At 34.4% G+C, this 12,178-nt stretch overlaps 1 protein-coding gene across 4 annotated transcripts in view; it reads right to left on the bottom strand.

The window, feature by feature from the left end:
* PRORP (protein only RNase P catalytic subunit) overlaps positions 1-12,178 on the bottom strand; it is a 33,632-nt gene that overhangs the window by 21,069 nt on the left and 385 nt on the right. For 2 of the 4 annotated variants that reach the window (XM_074290673.1, XM_074290676.1), the window contains exon 2: positions 6,039-7,466. In XM_074290673.1, coding sequence (XP_074146774.1) covers positions 6,039-7,030 — 992 coding nt within the window. In that variant the 5' untranslated portion in view covers positions 7,031-7,466. Of the gene's footprint in view, positions 1-6,038; positions 7,467-11,954; positions 12,097-12,178 lie in introns of those variants that run through there. The other 2 variants (XM_074290675.1, XM_074290672.1) reach the window with 2 other exon arrangements.

Raw genomic sequence — 12,178 nt, 5'->3', positions numbered from 1 at the left:
AGATCCTTATCTATATAAGGATCTATATTATACAGACCAATTCAGAAAATGGATGCAAGTTTTCTAATAATTTTGCAATTCAACTCATGTCTTATTTGAAAACTGGCTCCATACTGATCAATTAGTTATTGGTTCTTTGTTCTGTTGAGTGAATACTGACACTTGGAGGGAATGGGACACTCTTTTTCTGATTTCAGGGAACTGTTCTGGTTCAATTCTTTTCCTTCCAACTTAGAAAGCCCATAATTTGTCCTCTAATTAGAAATCCAAGGACCTAATTTTGTATACTGGTTAATCGTTTTAATTAATTGGTCTTTTTTGTTTTAATGCATGAAAATTTGTCTTCCTGTCTTCCTTATCTGGGGTCCAGTGCCAAAACTGAGGAGGCCTGGTCCTAATTTGTGTTACAACTGGCATTTGTTCCTTAATATACCGATATGCTCAAAATCTTGACCAGTATTTACTCATTTCAAATTTCACCACACAAAGCCGATTATTGAGTTTTGCTTTTGTTTTTTCACTCACTTAAACTAAAACAGTTTACAAACAACTCACCAAGTCTGTATAAAATTGTCTTTCATAATTTAAAGTGCAGTAATATTTCTATATCATAATTTGTTTGTCATTCCCCAACTAGCAATGAGCCCTCTCTTTGTTTTTATTTTTTTAGTAAAACAAAAAGAGCCATTACAAATATTTCTGGACATCTATAAACCTTTTCCTCTTTCTTGATTTTTTTGAGGTAAAATTTGAATAGTAGTATTGCTAGGTCAAAATTGTTAACTTTCTGGACATAATTCAAAAACTTTCCAGAATGATTCAGATCAATTTACAGATCAGCCAACACTGCTCCATTGCCCCTATCGTCCTGAAGCCCCTTCAATAATAATTATACAATCAATCAAGTCAAATCAAGAAGGTTAGCATTTATTAAGTATTTATTATATATCAGGTAGTATATCAAGTGCTGCAGATATAAAAAATGACAAAAATTAATTCTAGTCCTTGTGGAAATCACAATCTAATGGTCTCAATATCTAAAGTAAGGAGAGTGAAAATAGAAAGAAAAGTATAGGCCAATATTTCTAATGAATATTTATAAGAACATTTTAAATAAAATATTAGCAAAGCCACTATAATATATCACAAAAAAATTATCAGGAATTTGTTCGATTTATATAAGGAAATGCAGAGCTGGTTCAATGTTAGGATAACTATAAACATAACTGAACAGAAATCTTATTTTATCAGGAGAAGCAGAAAAAGCATCTTATTAGTTTTAATAAGATTCAATATCTATTTATGTTAAAAAAAAAAAAAAAAGGAATAAATGGACTTCTCCATAATGTGATAAGTAGTATTTATCTAAAACCAAGAGCCAAAATTTTCTGTAATGGGAAAAAAGTAGCAGCTTCTCTAGTAACATCATGGATAAAGCAAGGATGTCCACTATCATTATTACTATTCAATATGATGTTAGAAATTCTAGTTAGAGGAATAAAATAAGAAAAATTTAAAAGTTTAGGCAATTTTTCAATTAAAAAATTAAAAATTTACTGATTTCCCCAGAGCTTTTATTCATGTATTATATCTATTGACATTTACTGAAATAGAAATTAAAAATTAGATACCCTCCCTTTCATGGGTCTCAGACTCCCAAACCTTCTCAGACCACAGTCTGATCTAACTAAAGAAAAATGAGTTTCAACGTAACTTCCAAAAAAAAAGAATAAAGGAAATACCAAAAATGATTTAGAAAACTGGTTTTAAAGAGGAAAATCTGAAAAGGAAAAGGGAATTTTGAGAATTGAGCAAGGTAGACTTTTTATTCCTCCCTAATTGATTACCTATCTCACACTTCTTGGAAGCTATTCCAAACCTTTTCTGTGGTATGAACACATGGTAGTGGTGTAGGTGCTAAAAAATACATAGCTAGTGTACCAGGATAAAAGCTTCAATGAATTAAATCAACTCAAATTGTCAATGCCTATACTTGTTGAATATTCTTTTCCTTTGGTTCCTCTACTTCATTCATTTTGTTCCTAGATCAAACTTAAAACTACCAGGGGACTAGCTTAAGTTAGGATAAGTCAAACATTTATCTTCCCCAAAACTCCCATATATCTGCTTCATGCCCCTTCAGCTCAGGACTTTCCTCTTATTTTGTGAGGGAAAAAAAAAAAGTGAGGCTAACTACCTATTCTCTTCTTTTCCCCAATCACTGGCCAAGTTGTAGTCTTTCTTCCCACTTAGTAGTTCATTTCTTTGTAGCCAGCTTTAAGGCAAAGTAGGCAGAGTGCTAGGCCTGGAATTAGAGAAGATCTAAGCTCAAATATGACTTCAGACATTTACTAACCATTTGGCCCCAGACAAATCATTTGACCTCCATTTGCCTCAGTTTCCTCAACTATGTAAAATGAATAACAACAACAGCACCGACTTCACAGAACTGTTATTAGAAATAAATGAGATAATATTTGTAAAGCACTTAGCACATTGATCCAGCCATTCTGGAGAGCAATTTGGCTATAAAACTGAATATTTTTTAAAATCAGAAGTGCACTATTGGTCTGTATCCCAAAGAAACCATAAAAGAATACATGTACAAAAATGTTTGTAGAGGCTATTTTTATACAAACAAAAATTGGAAATTGTCTGAGTACTCATCAATTGGGAAATGGCTGCATAAGTTTTGGTATGTGAATGTAATGTAATGTTCTATGAGAAATGATGAGCAGGCTGATTTCAGAAAAACCTGAAAAGACCTACAGGAACTAATGTTGGGTTAAATAAGAACACTGTACACATTGACAAGAAGACTGTATAAAGAACTATGACACACAGCTCTTCTCAGCAATACAAGGATACAAAACAATTCCATTAGACTTAGGATGGAAAATGCTTGAATGAGGATCAAAGCATACTATTTTCACCTTTTTTTTCTTCCTTGTTTTCCCCTTTTGTTCTGATTTTTCTTTCAAAACATACTAATATGGAAATATATTTAAAATGATTGTACATGTAAATCTGTATCATTGCTTGCAATCTCGAAAAGCAGGGAGAAAGGAGAAAAAAAAATATGGAGCTCAAAATCTTGCGAAAATGAATGAAAACTATCTTTACATGTAACTGGAAAATAAAATACTATTAAGTATTTGTAACACAGTGTAACACACTGTGTCACTGTGTGCCTGGCACATAGATAGTTTGTTGTTGTTGTTCAGTCACTTCAGTTGTGTTTGACTCTTTGCAACCCCCATTTGAGATTTTCTTAGCAAAGATACTTTTTTTTTTTTTTTTTTTTTGGCCATTTCTTTCTCTAGCTCATTTTATAGCTAAGGAAACTGAAGCAAAGATGGTTACTAATTAAGAGTCTGAGGCCAAATTTGAATTCAAGGACATGAGGTCGCCTGACTCCAAGCCTGGCCCTCCATCCACTGTATCACCTCACTGTCTTTGGTACATAATAGGTGCCATATGAATGTTTATCCTCTTTTGTTCTTTCAATTCTTTCTACCCTTATAACACCCTCACTAGAAGTTACTACTCCCAAGCACTCATTATCTTCCCTCTGTTTCTTAAAACAAACTTCTTGAAAAAGTTGCATACACAGTCACCCTCAACTTCTGTAGTCTGTCTTTGATTTCATCATTCAAGTGAAACTGTTCTCTTTAGTTTCCAATCTTGGACTTTCCTCCAATGCTTTTCAAATCTGGTCTTTTCTCAGTTGTATTTTTCACATCCTGCCTGTTTCAGTTGATAGTCAATTGTTTTCTATTCCTGAATGCTCTCAGAGATTTTGTCACCACTCTCCTTTCTACCTCCTCCCTCAATCTTCCAAGCTTGCTCATGATCCATATAATGGTACCTAATTATAGGTTTTCCCCAAGGGTCTTTTCCCCTTCTTCCTCTATATTCTTTCAGTATGCTCTTTAGTTCCCATAGATATAACTTTCATCTTTATGAAAGACTCTAGTCTTCTCTCTCAACTTCATTCTTGCATCATCTATTGGATTTTCTAGAGATATCTTAAACCTATTTTCCCTGCTGTCAAAGGCACCACCATCTTTACAATCTCCTAGGTTAATAACCCTTGACTCCTCTCTGTCTCTCATTCCACATATCCAACCAATCCTCTTGGTTCAACTTCACAACATTTCTCTAATCTGATCCTTTCTATTCACATGATCACCAACTTAATTCAGTTTCCATTTAGATTATCCTAATAGCCAACTAGTTGGTTTCCATACTTGAATTCTGTCACCACTCTGATCTATACTATATGATGTTGCCAAAATAATTTTCCTTAAAAACTAACCATCCTACTCAGCCCCTACTAGTGGTTTTCTAGCATCTCTAAAAACAAAAATAAAAACCTGTTCAGTTTTTAAAATCTTACAGAACTTGGCCACAATGTGTCTTTCCAGCCTCAATGGACATCATTCTCCCTTTTGTACTCTGCAGGTAAACTGGTATTCCTTCTTTTCCTCAAACACAGTGCTTTGTCTCCTGTCTTGTGTGCCTTGATACTAGTCATTCACAAAGTGTAATCCTCACCTCTAAGAGATATTTAGAATATACTCTTTTCTTCCTCCTACCCTCTCTTGTTCTGCATAAAGCCTTTGCTCCTCCCAACTGCTAGTGGCCTCTCTCACTTAACTACTTTGTATATATTTTATTACCTTTATATTTATGCTGTATTTTTATGTGTATTTGAATATCCCATTAAAAGATAAGATTTCTAATGATTACGATTTCATTATTTGTACTTGTACCTCTACCCTTTAGCACAGTCAGTGCTTGGCACACATTAGAAACTATGTTTACTAGCTATCATGTGAAAAAACATCTCAGAATGGCTTTATTGTAGAAAAATATCCATATATTTATTTTGTAATAACAGCTATACTGTATTGATTAGAGTTGTTTTATGCTTTAACTAATACACAAAATTACATTTAAAATTCTGTATCTTTTCCCCTTTACAAACTACTAGAACTGATTTCCATACTTGTTGCCACTTGTTACAAGCTTGCTTCAGTTTCCTATAACATGGTTGATTCCCACTTCTCCCTCTACACCCTCTGCTTTCTTGAAGGTTGCCAACAATCTCATTAACTACCAGATCCAATAGCATCTTCTCATTTCTCATTCTACTTGATCCCTATCTCCCTCATTCTATTCTCTATGTATTTATAAAAGTACTCTTTTTAAATTTCCTTTACTAGAACATCTACTATGTGTGGGTAATTCAAAGATTCTCTATTAAACCCTCCTCTTTTTACTCTCTCCAGTGACTTCACAAACTCAAATCACTAACAGCTCCAAAATCTATACATCTGCACATAACCTTTATTACTAACTACTCACTAAACATCTCCAACTTCCTTTCTCAATTTCTCATTTTCAAAATCAAATCCATCTATCTATTCCCTAAACCATTTTTTGATCACCTAATTTTTAACAATTTAGAGTCATCTGTCTCATCTCCATCTCTTGTTTCCATGCCTTTGTACATATTTAGAATGTATCCTTTCCTCATCTGTTTCATATAATCACTTTTTTCAAAGCACAATTTAGATACTGAATCCCACTATAAGGCCTTTTCTAACCTTTCTAAATATTAGCACCCCTCTCTTTGACATTCCTTATATTAATGTTGAATTTTTGAAGTGGGATGTACTCTTAAAAAATATTCTACTGTCTAATTCGAAGCTGTTTCAATAAACCACACTGAAATTATGACATATAACTGTGAAGTGCTAAGAATAAAGTGACACTGGTATGCTATCCTAGCAACTAAACCACTTAAGAACTTGAGAAATTAAAGTTTTAGTCAAATTCTACTTTCCTTTTCCTTTCACTCCAAGCACCTGAGTTTAAAAATAAAACAAAACAAAAAAATTAATCACCTTTAAACTCAAAATTGGATGAAGTGGATAAAGAGAAAGGAGAAAAAGGCAGAAAATGTACTACTTAGTTCAGGTTATATATGTTTTCTAAATGTTTTGGTTTGTTTTTTAAAAATCACAACTTACCTCTCAAACCATGTTTTTATACTCTGGGCAAAGGGTTCATTGGGATACATTTGGTTGTTTCTTAGATATAAAAGGATGTCTAAAAGTCTTCTTTCAAATTCGTTGTTCTTCACACCTTTTGCAAAATCAAAGAAAGCTTGAAAAGTTTCCCAATTAGGAGTTATTCTATGATTAAGCATTTCAAGATAGAGATTCCAAGCTAAGTTCATTTCTCGGTGAAGAAGAGCTCCTTTAATACAGTCTCCATAATTCTTTTTTGAAGGAGGCATGACTTTTTTGATGTCTTCTAATAGGATCAGGGTTTCTCTCCACCTATCTGAATGAATTAATCCCCGGATGAGAAGGGTATAACCTTCACGTTCGAGAGTTCTGTACCTGGTTTTCATAATTTCATACACATCAATAATCTCTGCTGTTTGTCTCTGAGAAACACACAAAGTCAAATACCCAATAAGTAGCTTATATTCCACAATTCCATTAGTTTTCCTGGCTATCCAAGACAGCAAGGACTTTGCAATATCTATAGAATAGTTATATTTGATCATCTGCCTCATCATCCAATTTTCAAAAATGTTTTTTTGTTCAAAATTTTCCTTTACTTTTTCCCATTCTTCTGAATTCAAAGGTTTTGTTGGGAGTAACACAGGGTGACTAAAGGGAAAACAGTGTTGTTGATCTTTCTTATATCCAAGTATCTCTGATTTCTTCTTTGCAGTTCCAGCTGAAAATAAAGGATGAGGGGAAAAAGAAGACTCTTGCCTACTTGTATCCTTATCACTCTTATTACTAGATATGGCCTTGGAAATCAGGACATTAGTTGCTTTGGTATTTCTCTGAAATGGTAAAGTAAAAGAAAAATATCTCCGCTCTTTCTTACCGAAGTGGAAGTAAGAGTATAAAACAGAAAATGTCCAGTTCCTGGAACTTGGGCCAGAATACAGTCTGTTCTTCCAAAGCAAACTTCGACAGAAAGATAAAAGGAGAGTCATCATGCAAAATGGAAAAAGCAATCCAGGGATTGTCTGAACACAAGAACAAGAGAATAAAAAGAGGATGAGAGGATGAAAATGGGACTAATTTTGAGAAGACAGATATTTAGTTTCTCAATGAAAAAGCAAGTTAATGTCGCAAGTTAATGTCCTTTCTTTGTAAGGAGATCACAATATGTCAAACTGTAGGGAAACATGATCTCTTTCTAGGAACAAAGAGGCAGTTAGATCCAAGACAACTAAGGTTCTTCCAGGTACTACAGTTCAGAGCTGCAAATGGCCTTAGAAGTCACCTAGTCCAATGTCTTCATTTTACAGATGTAAACAGGTTCAAAAAGGTTAAATAACTTTCTGAAGATCAAACAATAAGTGGAAAACATCCAATCTATGTCTTCTGACTCCAACTGAGAACTCTTTTATTATAAGCCAATCAGAGAACCTAAAAAAAAAAAATTATATATATATATTAGTACCCCATCTGGAGTTACAAATGGCATTTAACCGAGGTAAATCACAATATTTTTTTAAAATTAATTTTATAATTATAATTTTTTTGACATTACATATGCATGGGTAATTTTTTTTACAGCATTATCCCTTGTACTCACTTCTTTTCCGAATTTTTCCCTCCCTCCCTCTATCCCCTCCCCTAGATGACAGGCAGTCCCATACATGTTACATGTATTATAGTATATCCTAGATACAATATATGTGTGTAAAACTGAGTTTCTTGTTGCATGGTAAGAATTGGGTAAATCACAATATTCTTACAAAAGGCTCAATTCAAACATTCCTTTCTTGGCTATACTACTTTGGGGCTTCTCTACCATGTCCTTGGAAGTTCATTATTATTATAACTTCATCATCATATAAGATCTCATCAACCTTGCAACACTAATCCACCTCACCACTAATCTTAACTTTCAATTGGAAGGTAGGGCCATGAATGTCAAAGTTCCATTTAAGGAAAAAGCTAAGCCCAGGAGAGTTTTCCTGTTATCTCTAATATGTCTTAGAATGGGTTACTTACCCTCCCCTTCCTCTCCCTCCTGTTTCCTTTTATGTGTTGTCTTTTTCTGTGAGATTGTAAGCTCCTTGAAGGTAGGGACTTTCTTTTTTGATTTTGTATTCCCAGTTCAATGCTTGGCACATAAGTGCTTAATGTTTATAATTTATTTAGAGGAGGCACAAAATTGGATAACAGACCTTGTTTGAGAGCTTAGAGTTCAGTCTCTTGGAGGAGAAAAAATAATAATAATGTTTATATAGTACTTAAGGCTGCCAAAGCACTTACATGGTACCTCATCCAATCCTCATAATAATCATTATTATGTAATTAGGGGCCCACCCAGGTTGAGTGCCAGATCTTAAAAAGCTGTCACTCGCTGGGAAACATCAATCTTGGACCAAAATGGATTCCACAGTCAGTCCATCAACCAGTATTTATAAAATATCATTACATGCCAGGAATTATGCTAAATGTTGAAAATACAAAAAGAAACATACAATTCCTATTTGCAAAGAGCTTATTACTAAATAAGGAGGAGAAAGACAACACAAAAAAGGAGAAAGAGAAAACAATTATAGATATGGATGTATTAAGAATAAATATAAAGCAAATAAATATGAAGTTTACAAGATTGTCTGGGAGAGGGAACAATAGCAGTTGGAAAATCAGGAAAAATTTCATAAAGAAGGTTGTACAAGTTCCATCTTGAAGAGGAATGATATGAAGTTTAAAAAAAAAAAAAAAGAGTACATTCTAGGTATGGGAGTAAGCAAGTACAAAAGCAGATATGGGGAACAGTGCCAGTTTGAATTGTAGAGTGCAGGAGAAGAAGTAAAGTCCAATAAGCTAGGAATGATAAATTAGGTCAAAGTCATGAATAGCTCTAAAAGCTAAAAAACGTTTCTATTTCATCCTAGAGACAATAGGGAGACAATGGATTTTACCTAATAGGAGTATGATGGTCAAATCTGAACTTAAGTTAAATCACTTTCATGATAGAGTTGGAGGATGAACTGAAGTGGTAAGAGGTAAGAAGATAATTAAGAAGGAAGGAAACAACTGTTTACTTTGTGCTAGGCGATGTGTTAACCATATTTATAAGTATTATCTCATTTGATTCTTACAATAGCTATTTTATTATTTATTTTTTTTTTTAATTATCTCCATTCTATAGTTGAGAAAACTAAGATAAATAGAAATTAAGTGACTTATCCAAATTCAAACAGCTATTACGTTTTTGAGGTTAATGGACTCCAATAAAAAGACTCCAGCAAAGACCAAGTCTTTGGCAGCTAGGTATGCAATGACAGAGAAAGCTAAATTACTGTAAACCATCTGGAAGCCAAGCTACTACCAGATAGAATTTTAAGTGGATCTTTTGATTTTGATTATCCTTTTATTATCCTAAGCAGACATTTACTGTACTGTGTCTTGGATGAATTCCCCCTTTAATGCCTTGCATTGACAAATCCTACAATTACTGTCTTTGATTCCATGTTTGTCCTCATTGAAGGCAGTTGACAATATGACTGAAAACTTTATGCCAAAAAGAATGGAAGAAAACACACAGTCCTGTTTCACTTGACTGGTGACCTGAGAAAACACGAGACCAACGTCTACTGTCCAGAACATGGGCAAGCATGCCATCATGAAACTGATGTACTATTCTGATGAACCACTATACTGGGCAACCCAATTTTGACATAATTTTCCATAAGTCCTTGTGACTGACAGTAGCTTAGTCAGATCTAAAATGTTATATACAGACCTCTGTTCTGCTCCTGGCATTTCTCTTGGAGTTGTTGGGCTGCAAACATCATACTGATAATGAAACTGGCATGCATTGCCAGAGCTAATTCAGTGTCTGAGAGGCTCCAAAGAAAAAGTGTGGGAGAGAGGTATTAGATTGACTACCAAACTGAAGGTCTATGGAGCCATTATACTGGCTTCATGCAGATATATAAGCCAGAAAACTGAATCACTTTCATTTGAATTATTTTAGGAATATTCTGGAGATCACTTGGCAGGATAAAATACCAGATATTGAGGTCCTTTCCTGAACTAAATTACCAAAGCATTCCAACTCTACTGCAGGGAGCCCAGCTCTGCTTAGCTGGTCATATTGTCCAAATGCTAAATGTAAAAGTACTATTTTATGGAGAACTCACAGGGAGAGAGCTCATAAAGTGGTAAGAACTCCATGAAAAGTCTTTGGTCTATGAAAGATGGCCAAATGATCATCTTTTTATTAACAAACAGGCTGCCAATAGTAGCAAAATGATTAAGTTACCCAGAAATTATCTCTTGAATTTTTAAAATGTCATATTAGCCATAAGAAAATTTGGAAAAGTGAGTTTAGAGAAATGAGGAAAACAATGAGTTCTCTTTTAAATGCACAGAATTTAAGATGTTTCTAGGATATCCAGTCAGAGATCTAATAAATTTTTGTGATCAGAACTGAAGATAAGAGACCTGTAAATCATTTATTTCCTCAGAATACAAATATTATGTCAAAGCTGATATGGTCACCCAAGAAGAGAGTCCAGGACAAAACCTTGGGGAATACACACTAACGGTCCAAGATATTGATTATGAACCAGCAAAGAAGACTGTGGAGGCGTGGTTATTCAGTGTAAGCAAGAGGATGGTGTCATGAAAATTTACAGAAGAGAGAGAACCTGGGAGTGTCAAATGAAAAAGAATGATGAATACTGAAACAACAAATATCAATCAACACAATTAAAAAATCTTAAGCCAGAAAAGTCAAATTAATCCAGTGCATTACACTGCCCAACTCTGGTCAAGTCCTCACCCAAACCAGACACTGATAAATTTTGTTGTTCTTCACTTAGTTTCGTCCTACTTTTCATGCCCTCGTTTTTTTGTTTTTGTTTTTTCTTTGTTTTTTTTAGCAAAGATACTGGAATGGTTTGCCATTTCCTACTCCAGTTCATTTTACAAATGAGGAAACTGAGGCAAATAGGATTAAATAACTTGTACAACTTGCAAGTTTTGAGTACACATTTGAACTCAGATCTTCCTGAATTCTGGACAAGTACTCTATTCATTTCAATGCCTAGCTAAAAAACTTCACTAAGCACTTAGGAAAAAGAGGGATATTCATCTTCTTCAACTCAGTTCCATTCACCCCTAACAATGTGATTTTGAAGATATCATTTTTTTTTTAATCTCTAAAACAAGGAGTTTAGAATAAATCTTAGGAAGTAGATCATAGATTTAAAGCTGGAGGGAACTTCAACGGTCATCTAATTAGACACACACACACCCCTCCAATTTTACAGATGAGGAAAGAGGGCCAGAAAGGTTAAGGGAGGTACTTGATTAGTGATATAGATACAGTGATATCAATCAGTCTGGGATTTGAACTGGGGTCCCAATATAAATTAGGAGTGTTAGTTTCACTTTACATTTAAAGTTCGTTACCCAGTGGGGAACCTTATATAAAAGTTGTTCTCAGCAGATACAGATGTTTTCCCAACATTTATGAGAGTCTCTGCTGTCCTTAACTAATTACCTTAAGCAAAAAGTTGGGGGAAGCTTTTATAACTACTAAGAACTGGGCCCTTCTAGTTTCGAAATTAGGAAGATTTTTTTTTTAATGTAAAAATCATTATTTCACAATGCGATTCTACAAGAACCTATAAATTACCAGACAAAGTATTCTTTTTAAAAGGGGGAAAAAAGTCGGAACCACTGCCTCAGGGGATTTTTAAAATTAATTTTGAGAACCACCTGACTCCACCAAGTTCATGCAGATGGTGACAACTATCTTATTATATGTGCTTGTAAAGAGTTTTCCCCCCCTTGATTTCTTAACGGGCACATGGGGAGAGAAGGTAAAAGGGGAGGAAGGGAAATTTTTGTTTAAATAAAAAAAGTTAGAAACGCATTAATTACCTTTCCCAAAATGCCTCGCAATTCAATCCCAGGGTATAGATGGAATAGATATTGTGAATCACTGGGACGAAAAAAATTCAATGTCTGCCACACACAGCTTCACTTCCCCTTCCTCCACTTCCCTAGCGAACAGAGGTGGGATAATTGAGAACTTCCTGTCTCCTTTCCTATCAGCGAAAGACGGTTCCTACAACCAATTCCATTCCAGCGAAAAAGGAACTCAC

This window comes from Sminthopsis crassicaudata, chromosome 2 (genome assembly GCF_048593235.1).
Source record: "Sminthopsis crassicaudata isolate SCR6 chromosome 2, ASM4859323v1, whole genome shotgun sequence".
NCBI lineage: Eukaryota > Metazoa > Chordata > Mammalia > Dasyuromorphia > Dasyuridae > Sminthopsis > Sminthopsis crassicaudata.
This window is presented reverse-complemented; position numbering and strand designations above follow the sequence as displayed.